Source organism: Eretmochelys imbricata, chromosome 9 (genome assembly GCF_965152235.1).
Source record: "Eretmochelys imbricata isolate rEreImb1 chromosome 9, rEreImb1.hap1, whole genome shotgun sequence".
NCBI classification, from domain to species: Eukaryota; Metazoa; Chordata; order Testudines; family Cheloniidae; genus Eretmochelys; species Eretmochelys imbricata.
The window spans coordinates 58,251,353-58,279,278 of NC_135580.1; the positions used below are offsets into that span (position 1 = coordinate 58,251,353).

General features: G+C 47.9%; 1 protein-coding gene across 7 annotated transcripts; it reads left to right on the forward strand.

The window, feature by feature from the left end:
* Positions 1-27,926, forward strand: LOC144270565 (interferon alpha/beta receptor 2-like). Of its 7 annotated transcripts, XM_077827130.1 has the most exons (10): positions 1-172; positions 1,426-1,554; positions 10,445-10,565; positions 11,727-11,902; positions 18,436-18,614; positions 20,935-21,079; positions 22,008-22,138; positions 25,281-25,605; positions 27,640-27,788; positions 27,895-27,926. In XM_077827130.1, the coding sequence occupies exons 2-9, from the start codon at positions 1,500-1,502 to the stop codon at positions 27,750-27,752; spliced, it is 1,245 nt and encodes a 414-aa protein (XP_077683256.1). In that variant the 5' UTR covers positions 1-172; positions 1,426-1,499; the 3' UTR covers positions 27,753-27,788; positions 27,895-27,926. The 7 variants fall into 7 exon arrangements, with proteins under 7 accessions (XP_077683256.1, XP_077683255.1, XP_077683249.1 ...); XM_077827129.1 differs by having other exon boundaries at positions 27,640-27,920; XM_077827123.1 differs by lacking the exons at positions 27,640-27,788; positions 27,895-27,926 and having other exon boundaries at positions 25,281-26,644.

Genomic DNA, 27,926 nt, shown 5'->3' on the forward strand with positions numbered 1-27,926 from the left:
ATCAACAAGGAAGGAAGAAAAGAAGAGAGACGAAACCAGGAAAAGGACATGAACCGCAAAAGTCACTCGGTGCAGTTGTGGCAAGTTGTCGCCCAAAGCCTCTCAGAGCCCAGCCGTGGGGGCTGCTCGCTTGGAAGAGAGACAGATGAGACAGAGAAGGATCTGTCCTCAGGTATGTGAGGGGAGGGAGGGAGCCAGATGTAAAGGACTGTCTTGCCAGTAACTCAGGTCCTGCTTTGACAGAGCTGTTTTTGTTCTCCAAAGACCTGGGGAAATGTGTGTAGTACATACTGCAGGGGCATAGGTGCGGGGGGTGAGGTGGGAGGGTGCTGCCAAACCCCCTGGCTTGAAGTGGTTTCTTTGCTTTCGCACTGTGTGGTGTAAACAGCCTAATCCCTTTTCCAAAGTGTGTCGCTGCACCAGGGGATGTGTCATGAAGCCATCACAGGGCTGGGGGTCTCATATCTTTATTCCCTCCCCCTTAGCTCTGCTCTGCCTTTGAACCATCACTTCGGCAAGGAGGAAGCAATTTCCCCAGCACATGCCCAGATCACTGCAGACTCGCATCCCCGTCACAGGACTGGTTCTGCTGAGTTTGCAGCAATGGTGATTAGAGCTTCAGGCCCCAGCATGCTAAATCATGGGGAATGTGGTTGCTCAAGGCTCCTCTCTGCTGCAGGGATCCAGCTCAGCAGCCAGAGCCCCAGCTGCATACAACAGTATCTTCCCTGCTGCACTCCACTCTCCACCCCCTATTTCTAGCTTTGGCAGGTCCTGAGAGAGAAACCTTTGGTTTGTAACATTGTTATGTATGGGAAAGCCTTAGCTCTGCCCAACCCTGAGCTGCTTGGGAATTCCTCTCTGCTATAACTATTTGCAGTCCACCTGGAGAAGTTTGTTGAGGATTGTCATGCTACCTCACACCTGACTCAGCAGCAGCCCAGACTCCACACTGCTCGTCTCTTCCTTAGGATACACTTTCTGTCCTATGGGCAGCTCTAGGGAGACAGGAGCAGGCTCCACGTAGCAAATCACAAAGGTGAGGGCTGGAATGTGTCTGGCCTCACATCAGCCATCCCTGGGCCCGTGTGGCTTGAAGGCTAGCCTGCCTCTGGGTGACACACAGCAGCAAGGGTGCTTGCTGCAGACCTGTGTGTGTGACTCACGGCAAGCCAGTCGGTGAGTCACTCACCACCAGTGGTTGCTTCCTCACCATGGCTTGCTGGTTTGTGAGCCCTGTGCCTGCAGGGGGTAGGTGGCAACCACAGACACAGAGGCACGTGACATGGGCATGCCTTCCCCAGCCGTCTTGCTCTTTTCTGGCTGTGTTTCACTAGTCCTGGTTTCCAGTCCTCTCAGCTATTTGCATTTGGCACGAGTAACCAAGTGAGTGTTGTGCTCTTCTCTCTCCATTCCTCCCTGCAGGTGACTGGCTCCAGGACGCACATGTAGGACACAGGGACAGATGGACGTGGCTGTGCCAATAGCAGTGAAGGACCATGCGTGTTGTACTGAGTGTGCTTCTGCTCCTCTTTCGTCAGATCCTCCTACTGGGTAAGCTCCCTTGTGACACTGTGACCTGGCAAGAAGAGGGTGGCTATGGGGCACTAAAGGATTCACAATCCTTGGCAAAAATGTTTATGTAGCCTCGGGACAGCTGTGCAGTGCTGGCCCCATAGGATCTCCGGCTGTCAAATACCTGGAAAACCTAAAAGTAAAAGCCCAGTGAACAGTGCAGTGGCTTTGCTACTGAAGAGTCCAAGTAAAGGCCGACCTTTGCTATAAGCAAAACAAAAGATTTCTGACAGCCTGCCTTGTTAATATCCTAACAGGACAAGTCATTCAAAAGTCTGCATAGCTTAGAGCCTTGTTACTGATAAGCTACTGAGAATTTATTAGGAAAAAAATGCTTCGGTGAAAGCATGTGGCTGATGAGATAAAGAACCCAAACATCACAGTCCATGGGCCGTTTGAAACTATAATTAAACACCCGTGTGGGAAGCAGAAAGGAGAAACTGAATAACAATAGAGTCCTCTGTGTACATATGGATTATATACGTTATAGGGTGTGCCTACATGCATGATGTGTACACAGTGAAATCTTTTCCCACCTCCATAAAGAGATGACAGAATTTTTTTTGTCAAACTGGGTTTTTTTTCTTGTGCAAAATAACTTTTTGACCAACACACATTTCCTTTGGATTGAAATTTTTGATTGGTTGAAATTTTGCAGGTTTTTTGGCCACAAAACTAAAAAAATCATTTTTTTCATTTTGGGGGTTTTACTTTCCTTTCTCTCCTATTTTTCCACCTTTTTCCAGTGGTAGAAAAAGATAAAGATAAAGGAGGTTTTTTTTAAAAAAGAGAAAAAAAGAAAACCTACAATTTTTGTTGGTTTTCAGGTTTTAATTTTGCTGGGAAAAATTAAAAGTTCTGCAAAAAAATTCAAACGAAATGCATGTTTTATACTTTGATCTATATTTTTAACACAAAACTTATAGCATTTTTCGAACAGCTCTAATTCTAGGCAGACTGTGCACTAGGTTCCCCCCCACACACACTTCTAGTTCATTGTGCAGGCCAGCAAAGCAAGGCCAGGAAGCAGGGACACTGCTCTAGACTGAGATGTTGTTTACACTGGCACTTTGTTGGCAAAACTTTTGTCGTTCAGGGGTGTTAAAACCTTCCCCCCACTCCGAACAACAAAATTTTACTGACGAAAAGTGCCTCTGTGAACAGCGCTTTGTGGCAGGAGCGCTCTCCTACTGACAAAGCCGCTGCCACTTGTGGGGGGTGGAAGTTTTTTGTTTGCAAGACAGCTCTCTCCTGCCAACAAACAGCAGCTACACTGTGCACCTTTTAGCGGCACGGCTGTAGCGGCACAGCCATGTTGCTAAAAGTTGCGTAGTGTAGCCATTGCCTAAGACTGGTCTGAACACTGCAGGTTTGTCTAATCCCTCTGAGTGCCTTTGGGCACAATAGAATATTAGGTTGCTTGAACTTCAGCTTGAACCAAAATTAGGTCGAATTTATAGAAGTCAATTTTTAGAAAGCGATTTTATACAGTCGATTGTGTGTGTGTCCTCACTAAGCGCATTAAGTTAGTGGAGTGCGTCCACAGTACCGAGGCTAGCGTCAACTTTTGGAGGATTGCACTGTGGGTAGCTATCCCACAGTTCCTGCAGTCTCCGCCGCCCACTGGAATTCTGGGTTAAGCTCCCAATGTCTGATGGGGCAAAAACATTGTTGTGGGTGGTTTTGGGTACCTGTGGTCAGTCGCCCCTCCCTCAGTGAAAGCAACGGCAGACAATCGTTTTGCACTTTTTTCCATGCGGGCACCATACTGCTTTCAGCAGACGGTGCAGTAGGACTGCTAACCATCATCATTGAACGACCGCTTCCGCTGCCACTCTCCTCTCCTGCTCTCTTGGTGGTCTCGCAGGGCTGCTTCCGCTGCAACTCTGCTCGGCTGCTCTTGTCTCGCCATAATACAGCAAACATGCAGCCCGCTCAGCTGTTGTGTCCTGGCAGCAGACAGTGCAGTAGGTCTGCAAACCATCATCATTGAACGACCGCTTCCGCTGCCACTCTGCTCTCCTGCTCTCCTGCAGACGCCATACCATGGCAAGCATGGAGCCCGCTCAGATCACCGTGGCAGTTATGAGCATTGTAAGTACCTCGTGCATTATCATGCAGTATATGCAGTACCAGAACCTGCAAAAGCAGGCGAGGAGGCGATGGCAGTGTGGTGAGGAGAGTGATGAGGACATGGACACAGACTTCTCTCAAAGCACGGGCCCCGGCAATTTGGCCATCCTGGTGGCAATGGGGCAGGCTCATGCCATGGAACACCGATTATGGGCCTGGCAAACAAGCACAGACTGGTGGGACCACATAGTGTTGCAGGTCTGGGATGATTCCCAGTGGCTGCGAAACTTTCACATACATAAGGGCACTTTTATGAAACCTTTTGACTTGCTTTCCCCTGCCCTGAAGTGCAAGAATACCAAGATGAGAGCAGCCCTCACAGTTCACAAGCGAGTGGCGATAGCCCTCTGGAAGCTTGCAACGCCAGACAGCTACTGGTCAGTCGGGAATCAAAGTGGAGTGGGCAAATCTACTGTGGGGGTTGCTGTGATGCAAGTAGCCAACACAATCACTGAGCTGCTGCTATCAAGGGCAGTGAGTCTGGGAAATGTGCAGGTCATAGTGGATGGCTTTGCTGCAATGGGATTCCCTAACTGTGGTGGGGTGCTAGACGGAACCCATATCCCTATCTTGGGACCGGAGCACCAAGGCAGCCAGAACATAAACCGAAAGGGGTACTTTTCAATGGTGCTGCAAGCACTGGTGGATCACAAGGGACGGTTCACCAACATCAACGTGGGATGGCCGGGAAAGGTACATGATGCTCGCATCTTCAGGAACTCTGGTCTGTATGAACAGCTGCAGCAAGGGACTTACTTTCCAGACCAGAAAATGACCATTGGGGATGTTGAAATGCCTACAGTTATCCTTGGGGACCCAGCCTACCCTTTAGTGCCATGGCTCATGAAGCCATACACAGGCAGCCTGGACAGTAGTCAGGAGCTGTTCAACTATAGACTGAGCAAGTGCAGAATGGTGGTAGAATGTGCATTTGGACGTTTAAAAGCGTGCTGGCGCAGTTTACTGACTCGGTTAGACCTCAGCGAAACCAATATTCCCATTGTTATTACTGCTTGCTGTGTGCTCCACAATATCTGTGAGAGTAAGGGGGAGACGTTTATGTTGGGGTGGAAGTTGAGGCAAATCGCCTGGCCGCTGATTACGTGCAGCCAGACACGAGGGCGGTTAGAAGAGCACAGCAGGGTGTGCTGCACATCAGAGAAGCTTTGAAAACCAATTTCATGACTGGCCAGGCTACGGTGTGACAGTTCTGTTTGTTTCTCCTTGATGAAAACCCGCCCCCTTGGTTCATTCTACTTCCCTGTAAGCCAACCGCTCTCCCCTCCCCACTTTGATCACCGCTTGCAGAGGCAATAAAGTAATTGTTTTAAATTCATGCATTTTTTATTAATTCGTCACACAAAGAGGGGGATAACTGCCAAGGTAGCCCAGGAGGGATGGGGGAGGAGGGAAGCACCGGGTGGGGTGGGGCAGGGGAGGAGGGAAGGACAAGGCCACACTGCACTTCAAAACTTATTGAATGCCAGCCTTCTGTTGCTTGGGCAGTCCTCTGGGGTGGAGTGGTTGGGTGCCTGGAGGGCCCTCCCCTGCCCCGTGTTCTTGGGTGTCTGGGTGAGGAGGCTATGGAACTTGGGGAAGAGGATGGTTGATTACACAGGGGCTGCAGTGGCAGTCTGTGCCTTTCCCGCACCTCAACCATAAGCCAGAGCACATCAGTTTGATCCTCCAGTAGCCTCAGCATTGCATCCTGCCTCCTCTCATCATGCTGCCGCCACCTCTCCTGTTGCTCCAGCCATCTATCCTCTCGCGCGTCCCTCCTGTCCTCACGTTCATTTTGTGCTTTCCTGGACTCTGACATTGTCTGCCTCAACGCATTCTGCTGGGCTCTTTCAGTGCAGGAGGACTGCATGAGCTCAGAAAACATTTCATCGTGAGTGCATTTTTTCCGCCTTCTTATCTACGCTAGCCTCTGGGACGGAGATGCTAGTGGCAGCATTGAAACATTTGCAGCTGTGGGAGGAAAAAAAGGGAGATTAAAATTGAAAAAGACACACTGGCCTTTTAAAAGGAGGGGCTGATGTTTTCGGTTTAACATGCAGTACAAACCCAACTAACCCCCCACCACACCCAATTCTCTGGGATGATCGCTTCACCCGTCCTCCCACCATGTGGCTAATAGTGAGGATGATTTCTTTTCAGCCACAGGCAAACAGCCTAGCAGGAACGGCCACCTCTGAATGTCCTCTGAATAGAATTCCCCTATTTCAACCAGGTGACCATGAATGATATCACTCTCCTGAGGATAACACAGAGAGATAAAGAATGGATGTTACTTAAATGCCAGCAAACACTGGGACCACACGCTGCCATGCTTTCTTATGCAATGATTCCAGACTACGTGGGAAAGCGGGATACCCGGAGGAAGCACAGGCAGGAATGTCTGTGAGGGGAGGGCTCCTGCCTCATACTGAGAATGAGGGGCGATCAGCAGGTTATCTCAAGTGCTTATATACGAATGCACAAAGCCTTGGAAACAAGCAGGGAGAACTGGAGGTCCTGGTGATGTCAAGGAATTATGACGTGATTGGAATAACAGAGACTTGGTGGGATAACTCACATGACTGGAGTACTGTCATGGATGGTTATAAACTGTTCAGGAAGGACAGGCAGGGCAGAAAAGGTGGAGGAGTAGCACTGTATGTAAGGGAGCAGTATGACTGCTCAGAGCTCCGGTACGAAACTGCAGAAAAACCTGAGTGTCTCTGGATTAAGTTTAGAAGTGTGAGCAGCAAGAGTAATGTAGTGGTGGGAGTCTGCTATAGACCACCGGACCAAGGGGGTGAGGTGGACGAGGCTTTCTTCCGGCAGCTCGCAGAAGCTACTAGATCGCACGCCCTGGTTCTCATGGGTGACTTTAATTTTCCTGATATCTGCTGGGAGAGCAATACAGCGGTGCATAGACAATCCAGGAAGTTTTTGGAAAGCGTAGGGGACAATTTCCTGGCGCAAGTGCTAGAGGAGCCAACTGCGGGGGAGCTTTTCTTGACCTGCTGCTCACAAACTGGGAAGAATTAGTGGGGGAAGCAAAAGTGGATGGGAATCTGGGAGGCAGTGACCATGAGTTGGTTGAGTTCAGGATCCTGACACAGGGAAGAAAGGTAAGCAGCAGGATACGGACCCTGGACTTCAGGAAAGCAGACTTCGACTCCCTCAGGGAACGGATGGCCAGGATCCCCTGGGGGACTAACATGAAGGGGAAAGGATTCCAGGAGAGCTGGCTGTATTTCAAGGAATCCCTGTTGAGGTTACAGGGACAAACCATCCCGATGAGTCGAAAGAATAGTAAATATGGCAGGCGACCAGCTTGGCTTAACGGTGAAATCCTAGCGGATCTTAAACATAAAAAAGAAGCTTACAAGAAGTGGAAGGTTGGACATATGACCAGGTAAGTGTATAAAAATATTGCTCAGGCATGTAGGAATGAAATCAGGAGGGCCAAATCGCACCGGGAGCTGCAGCTAGCAAGAGATGTCAAGAGTAACAAGAAGGGTTTCTTCAGGTATGTTGGCAACAAGAAGAAAGCCAAGAAAGTGTGGGCCCCTTAACGAATGAGGGAGGCAACCTAGTGACAGAGGATGTGGAAAAAGCTAATGTGCTCAATGCTTTTTTTGTCTCTGTCTTCACGAACAAGGTCAGCTTCCAGACTGCTGCGCTGGGCATCACAACATGGGGAATAGATGGCCAGCCCTCTGTGGAGAAAGAGGTGGTTAGGGACTATTTAGAAAAGTTGGACGTGCACAAGTCCATGGGGCCGGACGAGTTGCATCTGAGAGTGCTAAAGGAATTGGCGGCTGTGATTGCAGAGCCATTGGCCATTATCTTTGAAAACTCGTGGCGAACGGGGGAAGTCCCGGATGACTGGAAAAAGGCTAATGTAGTGCCCATCTTTAAAAAAGGGAAGAAGGAGGATCCTGGGAACTACAGGCCAGTCAGCCTCACCTCAGTCCCTGGAAAAATCATGGAGCAGGTCCTCAAAGAATCAATCCTGAAGCACTTACATGAGAGGAAAGTGATCAGGAACAGTCAGCATGGATTCACCAAGGGAAGGTCATGCCTGACTAATCTAATCGCCTTCTATGATGAGATTACTGGTTCTGTGGATGAAGGGAAAGCAGTGGATGTGTTGTTTCTTGACTTTAGCAAAGCTTTTGACACGGTCTCCCACAGTATTCTTGTCAGCAAGTTAAAGAAGTATGGGCTGGATGAATGCACTACAAGGTGGGTAGAAAGTTGGCTACATTGTCGGGCTCAACGGGTGGTGATCAATGACTCCATGTCTAGTTGGCAGCTGGTGTCAAGTGGAGTGCTCCAGGGGTCGGTCCTGGGGCCGGTTTTGTTCAATATCTTCATAAATGATCTGGAGGATGGTGTGGATTGCACCCTCAGCAAATTTGCGGATGATACTAAACTGGGAGGAGTGGTAGATACGTTGGAGGGCAGGGATAGGATACAGAGGGACCTAGACAAATTGGAGGATTGGGCCAAAAGAAATCTGATGAGGTTCAATAAGGATAAGTGCAGGGTCCTGCACTTAGGACGGAAGAACCCAATGCACAGCTACAGACTAGGGACCGAATGGCTAGGCAGCAGTTCTGCGGAAAAGGACCTAGGGGTGACAGTGGACGAGAAGCTGGATATGAGTTAGCAGTGTGCTCTTGTTGCCAAGAAAGCCAATGGCATTTTGGGATGTATAAGTAGGGGCATAGCGAGCAGATCGAGGGACATGATCATCCCCTTCTATTCGACATTGGTGAGGCCTCATCTGGAGTACTGTGTCCAGTTTTGGGCCCCGCACCACAAGAAGGATGTGGATAAATTGGAGAGAGTCCAGCGAAGGGCAACAAAAATGATTAGGGGTCTGGAACACATGACTTATGAGGAGAGGCTGAGGGAACTGGGATTGTTTAGTCTGCGGAAGAGAAGAATGAGGGGGAATTTGATAGCTGCTTTCAACTACCTGAGAGGTGGTTCCAGAGAGGATGGTTCTAGACTATTCTCAGTGGTAGAAGAGGACAGGACAAGGAGTAATGGTCTCAAGTTGCAGTGGGGGAGGTTTAGGTTGGATATTAGGAAAAACTTTTTCACTAGGAGGGTGGTGAAACACTGGAATGCGTTACCTAGGGAGGTGGTAGAATCTCCTTCCTTAGAAGTTTTTAAGGTCAGGCTTGACAAAGCCCTGGCTGGGATGATTTAATTGGGGATTGGTCCTGCTTTGAGCAGGGGGTTGGACTAGATGACCTCCTGAGGTCCCTTCCAACCCTGATATTCTATGATTCTATGATTCTACGTGCTACTGGCCTGCCGTGGTAAAGTGTCCATGGAGAACGCAATAAAGCTGCCCTCCCCAGAAACCTTTTGCAAAGGCTTTGGGAGTACCTCCAGGAGAGCTTCATTGAGATGTCCCTGGAGGATTTCTGCCCCATCCCCAGATACGTTAACTGACTTTTCCAGTAGCTGTACTGGCTGCGAATGCATCGCAAGTCTTCTGGGCAAAGTAATCATTAAACATGCTTGCTTTGAAACCATGTATTATATTTACAAAGGTACACTCACCAGAGCTGCCTTCTCCGCCTTCAAGGTCCGGGAGCCCAGGTTGGGAGGGTATTGGATCCAGAGTGATAAACAATTCCTGGCTGTTGGGGAGAACACTTTCTCCGTTTGCCTGGTGTGCGCTGTCTTCAACCTCCCCCTCCTCATCATCTTCCTCGTCCCCCAAATCCTCATCCCTGTTGCGTGAGACCCCCCACGTTGCAGGAGTCCACGTACAGGGGTGGGGCAGTGGTAGGGGCACCCTCTAGAATTGCATGCAGCTCATCATAGAAGCGGCATGTCTGGGGCTCTGACCCTGAGCGGGCATTTGCCTCTTGGGTTTTTCGGTAGGCTTGCATAAGCTCCTTATGTTTCATGTGGCACTGCTTCGGGTCCCTGTGATAGCCTCTGTCCTTCATGCCCTTGGAGATTTTTTCAAATATTTTGGCGTTTCATCTTTTGGAACGGAGTTCTGATAGCATGGATTCATCTCCCCATACAGCGATCAGATCCAGTATCTCCCGTTCGGTCCATGCTGGAGCTCTTTTGCGATTCTGAGACTCCATGGTCACCTCTGCTGATGAAATCTGCATGGTCACCTGTGCTGATCAGCTTGCCACGGTGGCCAAACAGGAAATGAAATTCAAAAGTTCATGGGGCTTTTCCTGTCTACCTGGCCAGTGCATCCGAGTTCAAAGTGCTGTCCAGAGCGGTCACAATGGAGTACGGTGGGATAGCTCCCAGAGGCCAATGCCATGGAATTGCATCCACACTAACCCAAATTCGACCTGGCAATGTTGATTTCAGCGCTAATCCCCTCGTGGGGGAGGAGTACAGAAATTGATTTTAAGAGCCCATTAAGTCGACAAAAATGGCTTTGTTGTGTGGACGGGTGCAGGGTTAAGTTGATCTAACACTGCTAAATTCGACCTAAACTCGTAGTGTAGACCAGGGCTCAGATTGCATGGGTATAACCAAGAGCAGAACTAATGCTAAGTACTGTTGTTGCTGAGGAAATAAGACAATTGTGCAGGATAAATCCACATGCTGCAATGACATCCTTAGATGCTGAAATGTTATACTTTGGGCATCCTTCATATGCTGCAGCTGACCAATAGGAAAGCAGCACTCTCTTCTTGTAGGGTTATAATGCTATGGATCTGCTTTCCTCTGTTTTCATTTCAAGGGATGCTGTCTCCTCCACAGAATGTGACGCTAACATGTGAAAATTTCCATATTCTCTTGGTGTGGGAGCCCGGTTCCGGCTCAGGCAATGGCACCCAATACGAGGTTCAAAGTTACCAGCGGTATGTTACAGCGGTGAGCAGACTGACTCTTTTCCAGCCAGTTTTGTGTATTCCTAGGCCCATCTTTAACCTCTCTGCATTCTAGGGTTCTAGTTTCTTAACAGTCAGGTTATCCACCCTTCTGGACCCTTGCCTGGCTTCCCTCTTTTACCTGGGCAAATAACTGATTTTTAGGTTCCATGGCAGTTTTGAAAAATCAAACAAGAATTCAGTTAAATCCAAACCGAATCCAGGATTGCGATCATTTTCTACAAAATTGAAAAAAATCCATTTTGGGTCAAATGAGACATGTTTCATTTGACCCAAAATGTATATTTTCAAACATTTTTGAAGGGCTAGATTCACAACCTGGAGAGTGGTGGTGCCCTTCTCATAATGTGTAGGGTATGCACCTGGGATGTCCCCAGGTTCAAGTCTGTCCTCCATGGCTAATTATTTATTCAAAGTGGAACAGCTTCAACAGGAGAGACTTGCCCCAGATTATCCCAGAGCCCAGTGGTTAGAGCATTCTCCTGGAGACGCAAGTTCAAATCCCACTGCCTGAGGTGGAGAAGGAGGAATTAAACCTGGGTCTCCCATATCCCAGGTGAGTGTACTAACCACGGGGCTGAAGTTTATAAGGAGGGCACCACCAGCAGCCATTTTCTGAATGGCGTCTGAGTCCTGAATAACAAACTTTGGGCAGAAACCATTCAGACAGTTGTGTCCAATTTGGAAAATAATTTCAGGTTGACTGGAACTTCATTTTTCAGTGAATGAACTATTCGTCTGAAACATTTTGCCCAAGTCTAATATGGCCCAAGCAGCCCGACCAACAGCAGACATGTGAACCTCCCACCAGAAAGGGAGGAACTGAGCAGGAAGTGGAGGGCACTATGGCAGCCAGAGGGTTGTTTTTTAATTAAGTAAAAATATAAGCATATTTTCTATCCCTTTCCACGGGCCAAGATGGCAGTGGATGGGGTGGAGGTGGAGCAGAGGATCAGTCTTGGCTGCTCCCTCTTCAGTCCACAAGATTCCCACCTGACTCACCTGAGCAAGGTCTTTCCTTCTGGAGTCTCCCTGTCTGAGGGGGGATTAAATGGAGCTGGGAGGAGGTGGTGGGTAAGGGGTGCTGATGGCTCCTTCTTGTTGCATTACTGTGGCTACTTCCATGTGCAGCTCTTCTAACTGGACCAAAGTGGACACCTGTTGGAGGAACAGCACCAAATCATCGCACACATGCAAACTGTACTTCGAAGACATACACAAAATGTACTGGGCCAGAGTGAGAGCCATGGATGGAACCTGGGTGTCCAAATGGACCATTTCCAATGAACTGCAACCTTACAGAGACAGTAAGAACCTTTGGGAGCCCAAGGGCAGGAGGAGGGGCATAGCAGTGACTGTGTGGAGGGAGATTCCCCATGGGTTTGAGTTTCTGGAGATGGGTTCCTGTGCTCACTGGGGGAGCAAGATGGGAAAGGATTATGGGATGGTCAACACTGATGGGGAAGACAACGGGGTTCCAAGAAGGTAGGAATGATCTACCAGGGTGGAAGAGGATAGTGATTTAGGTCGCAGTGTTTTGAATAGGGCCTGGGGAGTACAGGAAAGATGAAATCCAACTTTTGGGAGAAATTTTGAGGCTTCTGTGTGTGTGTGTTCGGGGTGGGGAGGTTGGGCTGGATGGTGGTGGTGGTCACAATCACACCTGGCCTTGGAATCTGTGAATCTCCCTGTTCATCCCATTCTTTCATGGGCCATGCAGAGAAGAGGATTGCCTAATTGCTCATAACACTTCGACAATCATTACAATCTAATCTCATGCTTCAGGGCTTCAGCTGGTTGCCTGCAGGAGTTGGGAAGGAATTTTTTTCTTTGATGCACAGTTGTGTTCTGGTTGTTGTTTTTTCCCCACCTTCCTCTGAAGCATCAGAGATCAGTCATGGCTAGAGACAGGATACTGGTTGGGGTGGACCAGTGCTCTGAGGTGGTACAGAGAATCCTCTGTCTTAGATGCCTGGCTGGTGTGTCTTGATCACATACTCAAGATCTAACTTATCATCAGACTAGGGGTCAGGAAAGAATTTTGCCCCTGGTCATACTGGCAAGGATCTTGGGGTTTTTTGCCTTCCGCTGCAGCATGGGGCAATGTCTCACCTGATCAACTCCCTGCCATGGAAGGGCCTCAGGCACTGGTGGCATCTTGTTCTTTCCTGGTGCCTGGCCTCACAATGGTTTAGTCTCCTGAGGACTGAAATGCTTTGGTTTGACTGAAGTTGTTGGACTCAATACAGTGTATTTGGGTGGAATTTAATGGCCTGTGCTATTCAGGAGGTCAGATTGGATGGTGTAATGGTCCCAGCTGGCCTTACACTCTTTGAAGTTATGCAAGGGGATGATGGGGCAGTAGTGAGAGTGGATGGAGTGGTCAGAGGAGGGCAGGTGAAATGGGGACATGTTGAAGCCCTGCACGCAAGAGATTGAAAATAGAGGGAGAGAGAAGGGCTGAGAGTGGAGCTTGAGAAGTGAGAAGGAGATGGAGTCAAGGGGGCAAGGTTTACAGATTAAAAGTGGATAGTGAAAAATACCCCTCTGAGTCAGAGACAGGGGTGGAGAAGGAGGGAGCTTGGGCAAGTGGGGAGGAGAAGGCTGGGAGGGAGAAGGTTCTTGCTAGCTGGGTGTCTTGTCCTTGATGAATCCCATGAGATCCTGGGGAGGGGAGGGGTGAGAGTCCATGGCGGGGAACATTTTCTCTGGAAAGATGGGGATGCCTCTCTCTAAACTAATGCAGATTCACATTTTGAGTGTGACTGAAAGTGCTGAGATGCCCCCATGGTGACCAGAGCAGACAGCTAGACAGGGACACAAAAAACAGCTGCTGGGCAGGGGTAGACCTAGGAGTCCACGCAGAGTCATCCTGCCAGAAAGGAGCTAGCTGCTAGCAGAACTATGCAGAGTCCCAGTCAGAGAAAAGGACCAAGTGTCTTCCAAGCCATACTTCTGTGTCCCAGAGCGTCTCCCACACCCTACAAGGATATCACGGTGGAGGAGTGAACGAGGAGGGTTTGTACATAGCAGGTTGCCTGAGTCACAGCAGGAGAGGCTGGGGGAGGAGTTTTTTTCTGATTCTTCCTTGTAACTGCCTTTTGTTGTTTGTAATCCTCTCTGAGGTCACAACCTGCTCATATCTCACTGTCAATTCTGGGAGAGCTGGTTACTCCAGCCATTCTCTCCAGGTGCTTTCCTGTTTGTAGCCATTCTGCTGTGCCAGCTCTCTCAGGGAAGGCATGTATCTCAGGTGTTCCTCTAGGTGCATTTGAGGGCCAGCCAGAGGTGAATTGGGGCATTTTTGAACATGGATTCACCTTGCATGGCTTCATTCTCTGACTGCAGAGAAGTAAATTAGAGGTAGAGAACTGCCCAGCAAAAATGCTTTCACTGTAACCTGTAGGGAGCCCATTGAAGGGTGAAAGGTTAGTTCAGTTCCATGCCCATTCATTCCTTGGCCATTTGCTGATATTGCTGTTTGGAATGGTGGATTTACATTGTTGACGTATGTCCCACCATTAGGACCTGGACTGAGACTACCTCCTCATATCATATGGGCTGTTCATCAACTGTCAAATGATAACCTCTGTCACCAACTGTCAACCTGATCCTGATTTGAAAACAGCAACCTGGATGAGACAGGGTGCAAGCCATTTCCAATCCTAGAGAGACAAGGTGGGCGAGGTGACATCTTTTATTGGACCAACTTCTGTTGGTGAGAGAGACAAGCTTTTTGAGCTCCGTAGAGCTTGTGTTCAGGTCCTGAAGAAGATGAGCTCTGTGTAGTTTGGAAGCTTGTCTCTTTTGCCAACAGAAGTTGGTCCAATAAGAGATGTTACCTCACCAACTTTGTCTCTTCAATATCCTGGGAACAGCACAGCTAACAACACTGCAAATTACCAATCCTGTAACCCCGGACAGCTAACTTCTGATTCCAGAAGCTTTGTAGGTGATAGTATATCAAGTAGATGGAGACACCTTGGTTTTCAGATACTAGGTGAATATGTAGAGTTAGCAGCCATAATACTCTAATTTTTACCTTTTAATCTGAGTAAATTTAACATGGGAGTGAGAGTCTGGAGTTGCCACTTGAGGGATTTTGTCTGACAGTAGAAAAACTCAGCTGCTGTCATGATGTAGTGAGGCACATTGCAGTGAAACATGATGGTTTGTTGTATCATCACGTTGACATCATCATGGCTGGATGCAGGGAGAATGTCATCCTGTGACACAGCGTTGCAACAACATGGCCTTTCGTGGGCCTCAAAAGTGACTTCAGGATTTGTGAATGCTGGCAGGTCATCCAGAAGGCTTTCTGAAAATGTGCGGAAGCGGGTGCCACCCTTTGGTGCCAGGTGCCATATTTGTGTGGAGAAGTGCCTCTCTATTTTCTAGACAGAGTTGGAACAGGAAACTATCTGGGGCGGTAAAAGGAGCTCTTGAAGACCATAAGGTTGGAATTTATGGCTTCAACTATCTTTAAAGGAAAGGGCATAGGAATCCCGGCAATAGAGGATGATGCCCTTGGAGTCTAGCTGGAGAAGAAGATTGGGCAACCTGCAGTGTCTTTTCTGTGTCCAGTCTAGACAGAATTAGATATGGCCAATCTTCCTGCAAATCCTTGACTGACTTAGATTGTAACCTCTTTGGGGCCCAGACCAATTTTCCATTATGTACAGTGTAACCCACACACCTCCAGGGTGTGGTGTTCCATCCACTCTAGTGGCATCGAGACCACTTGGAGAGAGAGAAAGAGATGAATGAGTCTGCTCTACAGCCTTAGCTAAGAGCCAGTTGGCTTTTAGCTCATGCTGTAGAGGCTCATGCACTAACCTATAGAGGTCACAAGTTTGATCCCGCCTACCGGGGTCTGTCAGTGTTACAACAGTGCCTAGAACAATGAGGCCCCAATCCCAGAATAGAGCATCTGAGCACTGTAGTAATACCAATAATAATTAATAAATCCTGGGCACAAATACCTATAAAAATTATGAACTTGTGAATCTCAGTGAAAGGGAAGTGTTATGGTACTTAGCAGAAAATGTTTCAGAGAACACTGCCAAGCAGAATCAGGGACATCTCTGGACTAGAGCCATTTCTTAGCATTTAAAAAAATTCTTGTGTTTTTAATCTCTCCAGTGGCTTTTGAGTGTGCAGTTTCCATGTCCCGCATTATGTTCCCATTGGTTGGTTTTGGTTAAGACATTAGCAAAAGCTGAAACACAGTGGTTAGCACTGCAGTTGCCACTCTTGCTGTATATTTGCACTGAGCACGCTCACATTGTTGCATGTTGGTTGCTATGTGTAGTGTGTGTAAAGGCTGCATATTGAATAGGACTGATTAACTGAGGACAGGGGCATCACTGTTTGGGAAGGAATGGCAAAAGGATTGGGGTTTAAAAGTGGTTGGTGCCACTATTAACCGGGTTAATGCCTCTTTCCTTTGTTCCAAGCTTTCTACTATTGTACTCTGAGTGTCTCTGATGTTCAAGTGAAACAAAAGTGTAGTCGCTTTGGGAACTTCTTGTTTCATTGTAAAACTCATGACTTAATAGGGAAAAAGAGCTGGAATAAATGGACTGAAACACACTGGCTGAAAATAACCCAGTTAAAGGATTCTGTTACTGACTGAAACGCCTACTGAGCTTTGACAATGGTGCAAGGGAGTGCGAGATGGAGAGCTAGATTCGCTCCCCTTTCAACGGTGCTGGGTTGAACTCTCCAGATCAACCAAAGCTAAGAGCAGTGAGGGAGCCATAGAGACTGGATCTTCTGCCGGCCACGCAGTCCTTCCACATGATTTGTGGAATAGCCCAGGATGGGATAACAGTATGAAGTCCTAGGTAGGATGGAACAGAATAGCACAGAATAGACTCAGGGATTGGATTTCCCCCTTAGGAGCATTTGCTCAGGACAAGGCTGGAATTCATTGGTGGAGTAATGGAGGTACTGAATGATTACCCAGACTGAGTAAATTCCCCTCTTGCTCCAAGGCTGAGGATTTGTGACTGACACAGTGAATGAACACAAAGATGGAATTCTAGATACAATTTAAAGTTTTCTATTGCAAAAGGCTAGGGTTAGGGTTAGTCCAATTGAAAATAGCTTTTTGATGAACTGACAGTTTTTTGCAGACATTTCTAGTTTGGGATTATCAGTTTTCCTACCAAAATCTGAAAAAAAATGTAGAAAAATTTCAATGAAAATGGGGGAAAAAATCAATTTCATTGAAATGATACACTGGGGAAAAAATTATTTCCTAAGCTACTCTATTGAAATCCTGTCATCCCAGGAGCTGGGTGTCTCTTCAGGATTGAGCAGTCCTGAAGACCAAGTCCCATCTCAGGTGTCTATGTGCAGCCAGAGTTTGAGCCTTGGCTCTACTTGAAGATTTAATTCATACTATAACTCCAAGTCTGAGTTGTAGATTCCTGCTGGGAAAAGCCAGCCCATCTGGCTCTTGAGATAAAATGCACTTAACCCTTCCACCCAGCAAGGCCATGAGCTACAGCAGTGGTCTGAAACCTTTTTACACCCAAGATCACTTTTGGAATCTAAGGGCAACCCAGAATCTACCCCGCCCCTTCCCCGAAGCCCTGCCCCTTCCCAAAGCCCCGTCTCGCTCACTCCATCCCCCCACTCTCCGTCGCTCGCTCTCCCCCACCCTCACTCACTTTCACCGGGCTGGGGCAGGGGGTTGGGGTTCAGGATGGGGTGCAGGCTCTGGGCTGGGGCCGAGGGGTTTGCAGTGTGGGAGAGGGCTCTGGGCTGAGCCTGGGCAGGGTGCTGGGGTGCAGGAGGGGGTGAGGGATGCAAGCTCTAGGAGGCAGTTTGGGTGCAGGAGGGGGTTCTGGGCTGGGGCAGAGTGTTGGTTACAGGAGGGGGTACAATGGAACTGGCTCTGGGAGGGGGGGTCAGGGCTGGGGCTTGGGGCACAGGAGGGGGTTTGGGGTGCTGGCTTTGGGAGGGGGTTCAGAGTGGGACTTGGGGTGCAGGAGGGGGTATGGGATACTGGCTCCGGGAAAAGGCTCAGGGCTGGGGGTTGGTATGCAGCCTTTCGCTGGGCAGCACTTATTTCTGGCGGCTCCAGGTCGGGGGCGGGCGCAGCAAGGCTAAGGCAGGCTCCCTGCCTACCCTGGCCCCACACTGCTCCCAGAAGGTGTGGCCCCTGGGGGGGGGCATGGCAGGGGCATGTGGCTCTATGCACCACTCCTCTCTACAAGCACCGCCCCCGCAGCTCTCCCAGCCAATGGGAGCTGTGGGGGAGGTGCTTGCAGGCAGGACCAGCACGAGGAGGGAGACCCTGCCCCCCCACCTCTGGGGCCACGGGGCTGACCGCTTCTGGGAGCAGCGTGGGGCCAGGGTAGGCAGGGAGTCTGCCTTAGCGGTAGCCCCACTCAACTGCCAGAGATCGCATTTGACTGGGAGATCCTCTTGGATTGACCAGTCAATCGCGATTGAGCGGTTGGTGGCCACTGAGCTACAGAGTTCCAGTGGAATATTCAAAAATTCCTTGGAGACTTAAATTCCTTGGACTTTCAGGCTGCTTAGAGGCAGCAGTAGGCTTAATGAGGCCTGAGATGCGTGTAACCTGAGAAGCACAGAGTAGGTTAGCAAGAAACAGGTGCTAATGGGCGGTAGCCAACTGAAAATTTGCGATAGTTTCTGTAGCTTCCAGACATCGCATATGTCACCACCAGACAGCACTACTGCCAGACCTACCATGACAGCGGATGAACTTACCAAACTCTAGGACAGGAATCTACAAAAAGAAGGTGATTGGTTCTAAGGAAACAAGTAGCCTGACAGTTGTGCCTTTTCTCTTTGATTTTTACAGCGATTGTGGGTCCCCCTAACCTGACTCTTATATTGGTGAATGAGAATCTGACTGTAAATCTGTCCATGCCACTCACCCCTTACCGCAGGAGAAATGGCACTTACAAGTCAGTCCAGAAAGTGCTACCGAACTGGAAGTACCGGGTCAGCCTTTCCGAAAAGGGCATTCACATCAACAATGTAAGCAACATTCACAGTGTGACGGGAGGAGAAGAGGAGGTTACACACTTCTGCGTGATGTGAGGTTGGGCAGAGTGGTGGGTGATATCAGATATCGTACTGGGTGAACCTCACAAGGGGCAGGGGTTGGGTTTGGTTTGGTTTGGCTAGAAGAATGTCAAAGTTTGGATGCTTATTTGAGCTTCCTGAGTCAGCAAAATTGGGTTGGAAATCTTACGGGATCAGGATTACTGGTCCTTCAACTTCTGATCCCAGCTGGCACCCAGGGCCATCCCAAGCAAAAAATTTGCCGTCCCAAGCTCTGAGAGCGCAACTGTCCAAGGGGGGGAAAAAAGGGTGGCTGGAATGCCACCCCTGGAATTGTGCCACCCCAAACACGTGCTGCTTTCCTGGTGGACTAGAGCTGGTCCTGCTGGCACCCTTCCTGGTGGTGGTTTGCTACCTCTAGTTCTGGGACCCAGATGTTTGGAGATGGGCAAGAAACTACTCCTGCGAACATTTCAAAAGGGATTGAGTTTGTTTCTAGGACTGGGTTCTAGCAAAGGCTTGAGGATTGGGGTGGTTTCTTATTTTTCCAAACTAGTTCACCCATCCCTAATCAGGAGACGGAGAGGGAACTCTTGTAAGTGAAGGGCAGAGAGAGTGGAATGCCTTAGAAGCCATTAAATGGCATGTGTAAAGTGGGAAGACATCAAGAACAGAAATGCGGACTGAACTATGGATTAGGTATGGAAAGTACTTATTAGAGGTGATTAAAGACCCCTGAGTGATGGTGTAACACAATCTGCACTGGAACTAGCTGACAGGTAGCTGCAGAGAGCAAAATGCAGTCAGGAAAGGTCCAGAGAAAGGCAATGAAGAGAGACTGACAGAGCAGGAGTAGTTAAGTCAGAGAAGAGTCGTGGAAGAGGGGATGTGACGGAGATACATAAAGTAATGAATGAGAGGGACTGATAAATCAGACACTTCTATTTTCTCTTTCTCCTAATGCAAAGGGGACACTAAGTGGAATGAAAAGGCAGCAAGTTTCAAACTGACATAAAAAAGGCTTTTTTGCATAATGAACATATTGGATTCCTTGCCACAAGATACTGAAGCTAACAGCTCGACAGCATTCCAGAAAAGCATTAGACATTGTGCTACTGTGTTCATGGATAAGAAAAATGACTGAAATTACATTAGCTAAGATAAAAATGCACATGGATATTAACCTGCATAAACCAGCCACTAACTACCTCTTCTTAGGAAGAAACTGATCCCACAGCCATGTTATTGTGGAATTATCCATTGGGGAGGTTTTAGACCAGGGTTGGGCAAACTTTTTGCTTTTTTGCCCTTTTGTCCATTGGGGAGGTTTTAGACCGGGGGAGGGGCACATCAGGGACTAGAAATTGTATAGCGGGCCATGAATGCTCACAAAATTGGGGCGGGAGGTGGTGTGGGCTCTGGGGATCAGGAGTTTGGGGTGTAGGAGGGTGCTCTGGGCTGGGACCAAGGGGTTCGGAGGGTGGAAGGGGGATCTGGGCTGGGGCAGGTGTGCGGGAAGGGGTGCAGGTTCTGGCTGGGGGTATGGACTCTGGGGTGGGGCTGGGAATGAGAGGTTTGGGGTGCAGGAGTGTGCTCCGGGCTGGGATTGAGGGGTTTGGAGAGCGGGAGGGGGATCAGGGCTGGGGCAGGCTCCGAGCAGCACTTACCTCAAGCGGTTCCCGGAAGCAGTGGCATGTCCCTTCTCCGGCTCCTATGCAGAGGCATGGCCAGGCATCTCTGCACACTGCCCCATCCACAGGCACCACCCCTGCAGCTTTCATTGGCGTGCATAGGAGCTGGAGTGGGGCCGTACCGTGGCTTCCAGGAGCTGCACGGTGCGGCCCCAGCCAGTGCACTGGAGGGGGACTGAGCCGTGTGGTGCAGTCCCCAACCCAGTGCCCCGGCTGGAGCATCGGAGCAGGACCAAGCCTCAAGGTGCGGCCCCCAAGCCAGAGCCCCGGCCGGAGCATCGGAGCACGGCTGAGCTGCATGGTGAGGCTCGCGGTCCAGATCCAGCCCATGGGCCATAGTTTGCTCACCCCTGTTTTAGACCTTCTTTGGAAGCATCTGGTACTAGTCCCTGGATATTGGGTTAGATGGATCCCCTGGTCTGATCTATTTTGGCAATCCCTCTGTTTTTAAAATGACAGTAGCTTTCTGCTGAAGGATGTGTCATATGCCTCAGGAGTCAGGAAACATAGACACCTCACAAGGGTGACATGAGAGAATTTTTGCTCCATGGTGCAGTTGTTAGGCAGGTGCTATCATGGCAATGTCTCCCTCTCTCCTTAAGGTGTCCCTTCAGCCAGAGGGCAAGATAACTTCGCACACATTTGAGTTCCTGAAACCAAACACCAATTACTGTGTCACAGCCCGTGTGGTCCGACAGCAAAGCAAGGTGTCTGTGCAATGTATCAAGACTCCAGACAGTCCAGCAGGTAAGATAGCTTCAGGGCAGTGCCACTGCTGTATTCCCTGTTCAGACTTCTGGCTTAGATCTGGGGATGGATTGACTGGTCAGGGCCGTGGCCATCAAGGACAACAGAGATAGAGAGCCGAGTCTGTGAGAGGAGGGTGACCTGATAAGCTGCGTGATTGAATTTGGTGAATCTGCAGAGCCACATGAGCATAGAAAGTCATTGCTCCCACGGTGTAACATGGCTGGAGTTTTGCTAAGCATTCCAAACTATGTTGTTTCTGAGGGTAGCCACTTAGAGATGATAAGGAGTTAACTACAGATGGCATGTTGTGCCCCTCTTACCTGGATTGCAAAGAGCACTCAGGTGCTAATGTCCTCCCACCCATCCTGTAGCATGTCTGCCATTGAACAAGACCCAGCTGTGGGTGTGTTCCGGTAGCCTCCGCAAAGGAAAGCAAAGTGTGCTGATGCAAGAGTGACTTGCAGACACAAAGAGGAGCACAGCTCTCATGAAGGACTTGCCTATGGCTCAGCCACTAGAGCTGCTTTGGACCAGTTGCTCTCGTTGGAGATGGGGTTGGAGGTGCACATTGCTACATCTGCTCAGAGAACCTGGACACCAGTGAACTGGTACATGTCCAGAATTAAAATAATGAGGAGCAGGGGGAGTGCAGTTCTCCCTCTCCCCTCATTCTTCACAGCCCGCCCCCCCTCCAGCACCCCCGGTGGTGCAGCAAGGGCACCCTTTCAGTCACTGACCAGGCCCCAGCTGGCTGACGAGAGGGCGCAGGTAGCACCTCCTTTGGTGTAAGTGATGGGGGTGACTCGCACCGATTGGTAAGACCTCCATGTGGCATGTAGCAGTCCAGATGATCAGGCCCCGAAAGGTGGGTCAGTGTGAGCATTTCTCTCTCCCCCCTGCTTGAACTGTTCTTAATTCTTTTCAGATTTCCTTTGGGACCTTGTTCTTGCTCTGGTTGCCCTCCTCCTGCTGCTTCTGCTGAGCGCCATTGGCTTCTATTTCCTCAAGCTCTACATGTATTCAAGCGTCTCAGAAATGCCCTTCCCCAAAACACTGGTGAGTGAGCAACAACTCCTGTCAAGCATCAGTAAATGGCACTTTATTGTTACACTGCTGAGGCCATGCAGCAGTTAGGCTGTGCACTGGCTGGACATCCCAAGCCCTCTAATTCTTACAGAGCATGCCTCCTGCTCTGGAACTGGCAGCTCTTCGTTCTCTCTGCTGGGCTGTGAGTTTACACAGATACGTTTGGTCGAGATGAACAGTGATTGACTAGAGAATCACTGAGTGAATGCCATACCTAACGGAGAGCACTGGAGGGAGCTTCGGGAAGGAGACACGAGGGGAAGAGGTTTCAGAGTGGTAGCCATGTTAGTCTGTATCAGCAAAAACAACGAGGAGTCCTTGTGGCACCTTACAGACTAACAAATTTATTTGGGCATAAGCTTTCGTGGGCTAAAACCCACTTCATCAGATGCATGGAGTGGAACACACAGTAGGGAGGTATACATACACAGCATATGAAAAGATGGGAGTTTCCTTACCAAGTGGGGGGTCAGTGCTAACGAGCCAATTCAAGAGGGGAAGAGTGGAGAACAACAAAGAGGGTGAAGCTGAGATATTTCCTAAGTAGGGCTGTCAATTAATCACAGTTAACTCATGCGATTAACTCAAAACAAATTAATTCATTTAAAAAAGTTAATTGCAATTAATTACAGTTTTAATCACACTGTTAAATAATAATAGAATACCAACTGAAATTTATTATAAATGTTTTGGATAGTTTTTCTACATTTTCAAATATATATTGATTTCAATTGCAACACAGAATACAAAGTGTACAGTGCTCACTTTATATTATTATTCTTGATTACAAATATTTTCACTGTAAAAAGATAAACAAAAGAAATACTATTTTTTCAATTCACCTCATACAAGTACTGTAGTGCAATCTCTTTATTGTGAAAGTGCAATTTGCAAATGTAGATTTTTTGTTACATAACTGCACTCAATAACAAAACAATGTAAAACTTTAGAGCCTACAAGTCCACTCAGTCCTACTTCTTGTTCAGACAATAGCTAAAACAAACAAGTTTGTTTACATTTACAGGAGGTAATGCTGCCTGATACTTATTTACAATGTCACCTGAAAGTGAGAACAGGCGTTCGCATGGCACTGTTGAAGCTGGCACTGTAAGGTACTTACGAGCCAGATTATGCTAAACATTTGTATGCCTCTTCATGCTTTGGTTTGAAGATTGCACTATCTTTTGGTTTTTTACAGTGCAAAAATTTGTAATAAAAGTAATTATATAAAGTGAGCACTCTACTCTTTGTATTCTGTGCTGTAACTGAAATCAATATATTTGAAAATGTAGAAAAACATCCAAAAATATTTATACCAAATTTCAATTGGTATTCTATTATTGTTTAACAGTGTGATTAAAATTGTGATTAATCACAATTAATTTTTTAATTGAGTTAATTGCTTGAGTTAACTGTGATTAATTGACAGCCCTAGTGCTAACTACTTATGTTAAACATTTGTAAATTGCACTTTCATGATAGAGATTGCACTACAGTACTTGTATGAAGTGAATTGAAAAGTACTATCGCTTTTGTTTATCACTCACCATGGCCAACAAAATGGCAGATGACATTCAGTGTTGATAAATGCAAAGTAATGCACATTGGAAAACATAATCCCAACTATACATACAAAATGATGGGCTCTAAATTAGCTGTTACCACTCAAGAAGGAGATCTTGGAGTCATTGCGGATAGTTCTCTGAAAACATCCAGTCAATGTGCAGCGGTAGTCAAAAAAGCGAACAAAATGTTGGGAATCATTAGGAAAGGGATACATAATAAGACAGAAAATATTATAATGCCTCTATCTAAATCCATGGTACGCCCACACCTTGAATACCTCATGCAGTTCTGGTTGCCCCTTCAAAAAAAAAATTAGAATTGGAAAAGGTAGAGAGAATGGCAACAAAAATGATTAGGGATATGGAACAGCTTCCATATGAGGAGAGATTAGTAAGACTGGGACTTTTCATCTCAGAAAAGAGATGACTAAGGGGGGATATGATAGAGGTCTATAAAATCATGACTGGTGTGGAGAAAGTGAATAAGGACGTGTTATTCACTCCTTCACATAACAGAAGAACCAGGGGTCACCCAATGAAATTAATAGGCAGCAGGTTTATAACAAACAAAAGGAAGTACTTCTTCACACTGTACGGTCAACCTGTGGAACTCAATGCCAGGGGATATTGTGAAGGCCAAGACTATAATGGGTTCAAAAAAAGATTTAGTAAATTCATGGAGGATAGCTCCATCAGTGGCTATTAGCCAGGATGAGCAGGGATGCAACCCCATGCTCTTGGTGTGCATTAGCCTCTGACTGCCAGAAGCTGGAACTGGATATAGGTCTAGTTGGATGTCTATATTGGGGGAAGGGGGGCAGCTTCAGCCAGGACAACAGGACCTGGAGTGAGGGGCAAATTCCACACCTGCCCTGAGGCTTGCAGTTGGGGAGGGGGCAATACCCCCCCAACCCCCTCCTCAAACTGCATCCATGCTGGATGACAGGGGATGGATCACTCGATAGTTGCCCTGTTCTGAACATTCCCTCTGAGGCACCTGGCACTGGCCACTGTCAGAAGACAGGACACTGGGCTAGATGGACCATTGGTATGACCCAGTATGGCCGTTCTTACGTTTATGTTAGTGACAAGAGTGGTGTAAATGACTAGGCAGGAGGACAGGTTCACCCATGCCTCATTTTGAGACAGTCCCTTACAGAGGACAGTGTCAGATTGTTTTCCTGTTCCCTGCCAGTTTATGTACTGGAAGTTATTGTTGCAGTCATTTGTGTCTGCTGGAAAGTAGAGTCTTTTTAGCTGAAACTGATACATGTGTAGTAACTAGGAAAAGGGGAATGAGAATGAATTGCTGTGGCTGTTACTGGTGCTAACCATGAGAGAATCACTTTAGCAAACAAACCACTCCAAAAGGTTTCTCTTGTGGTTTATGATTTAACTGAGCAGTCCCTCACGGGATTGTTCCCTTCTCTACAGTTGGAGGTACTGAACATTATTCATGTGTTGATGAGCATGTCTGTGGTGCTCATTGCCATCATATGTGAGTCTCTGTTATTGCTTTGTATTGATTTGTTGTTCATTTTTGGCAGGCTATTCTGAATGAAGAGCTAAATGTGAATCTCTGGAACAAGTCACTTGCCCATGACCTCGAGGGTACCTCTGTCACTCTGATCTCAGTGGCTGGGCTTGCCTTCAATGATAACTCCCCAGTGGAGCAAGAAAAACTCCAAATCCAGCTACTTCCAGAAGGCTGCCAGGCCTGGGAGGAGGAAGACTACTGTGCCAATGGGTTTGGACCAGACTACTGTGAAAACATGGTCTCTTCCAGTTCCTCGGGCCAGCTGGAGTTTGCTGGCACTGTAGACTCTGAAGCCCCCTTGTCATCAGCAGGACAGATGAAGGATGTATATACAGGTGAGGGGAACTACAGGACTGCACTGGAGGTCCAGCTTCCTGTGGGCCAGTTGGTGTTTTCTGAGCAGCTATCTCCAGTGTCAGCAGGACTGTCCAGAGATGGTTATATGAGTGACAGGGGCTTCCGGACTTGCTCAGAGATTCAGATTCCTCTGCATCTCCAGGTTTATTGCAAGTACTCACCTTCAGTATCAGAAACCTGCAGTCTTTCACCATCAACCTTCAGCCTCAGAGACCTTAAAAAGAACACTGATGGCAAGAGGAGAGGGTGGCCACTCACGGACTGGGTTGATATTCCTCTCAGCTCCGTGAAACTGCAGGTCAATGGAGAAACACGAGACCACCTTGCTCCTTTTCCCACGCACTTGTACAGTCACACTGCTGATAAGACAATGAAGGACCACAAAGCAGATTTGGCAAGGTTGGGTCAGAGTGATGTAAAGCAGCAGGAATACCTACCTATGAGCCAAGAGCAGCATGGCTTCCCAGAGCGCACAGAGCTTAGCAATGACCCCAGTGGGGAGCTGTACCCAAAGGCTGATGACACTAAGATCACGACTTTCTCTAGCTATGAATTACACCCTCAAGTGCTTGTCCTGTAGCTAATGATACTGGAGCTGGGAAGAAGACATTAGTGTACAGGGAGATTTCCCATATGTTTATCCGCGTGCAGGGGATCTGATTCTGGACTCACTTGTAGTGGTGTGAATCAAGATTGACACCACTGAAGTGTTATATACATAAAACCAGTGAGATCAGACTTGGAACTGGGCCGAAACCAAAACCCTAGCTCCAAATCCAGGAACCTTCACCCCTGAACAGCAGCCCCTCAGTTGGAAGTTCACTGCCAGGGTGATTGGACTTGGCCATGTGGCCAATAGAGATAGTTTGACCTGTAAATTTAGATACAACCTTTTGGTTCAGGCCCACCTGCAGTAGAAACCAGTGAGACTCATGGTTTTGACTGAGTTTCAGTGTGAGTTTGTGGGTCCATCTGAACATGAAACTTAAGGAAAACATCGACACAAAGCAAAAACAAGGGAAAGGCTCTGAGTGGTTCCTGAGACCTGATTGAATCACATTTCTCATACAGCTTTAGTGACAGACAAACTGAGGGGGTGACTTTCTCTCTAGTATATGTATATATCTGATGTGAAGCTGGAAACGTTGAATGTACATTGTAAGTATCTCTTTCTTAGAACACTAATTTATTATGGAAATGTCTCTCTTCCATGCTCTGTCTTCTGCATCACACAAGACCAGTCCAGCTTTGCATACATTACACAAAGCTATAATATGCTGCAGCAAATGTATGAGAAATATACTAGGAAAATTGGGGGTTTCCCTATGGGGAAAGGGAGCCACTTGCTTTTCAGAACCTGCTTTATGTGTTGCCATCACCTGTAAAAAGATAGTTGTTTCAATAGCTGTTTTATAATAACGGTTGGTTGGTTTTTATTCCCTTCCCTCCTCCATAATTTTGGGATTATTTTAGGTTACAGTAATGGGTTCTGTTATCATCTTTTGCTGACTATCTGATCTGCTTCTGAGGTTGCACTCCAGATTAGATACATGGGGTGAAATCCTTGCTCCCTTGAAGTCAGATTTCACCCATGTTATATGCAATATGAACACTGATAGATTGTAAGCCCCAGAGCATAGTAAAGAGATACCTGCCAACTCCAGGCTGGTCGGGGAAAATCCAACAAGGCTCTGTGGAAGAAGGGGGTAGGGTAGAAATGGTATCAGAAAACAGGGGAAAAAGAGAAAAATCCTGGCTGTTGTGCATTTTGTTAACACCCTTGTTTTGATGAGAGTTTGGTGACTGATGCATGACTCTTCCCCAATATTTGAGGTGACAAAAGCACACTCCTTCTCCATAACCCTCTGTAGGAGCTTTGGGTGAAAACACCATCTCAGCATTAGGCACAGGGGCATTCCCAAGATGCTATACTAATTGATTCATCATCCTGCTCTCTGGCTTTCTCTTCTGCTCCGTCTGCCCCCTCCTCTCTGAAAACCCTTTGTTCACAGATGTACAAATGGCACCCGGCTATGTGGTTGGAATGCCCTTTTCCACTGATCCCCACAGCATCGATACCAGACCTCATTTCATTCTGAAATCTGGGGTTAGTTGCTTCATCTGAAGAACATATCGCAGCACAGTGTAATTATTCTAGCAGGTGAGATCTTGAAGACAGGGAAAGGGGGCTACCCAAAGGGGTCCTTCCTGACTCAACATCAGAAACAGAAGATGAAATCATCAAGTACTTTACCTTCCCTTGCCAGGTTTTCACAGCACTTCCATCAGCAAGTGCGAG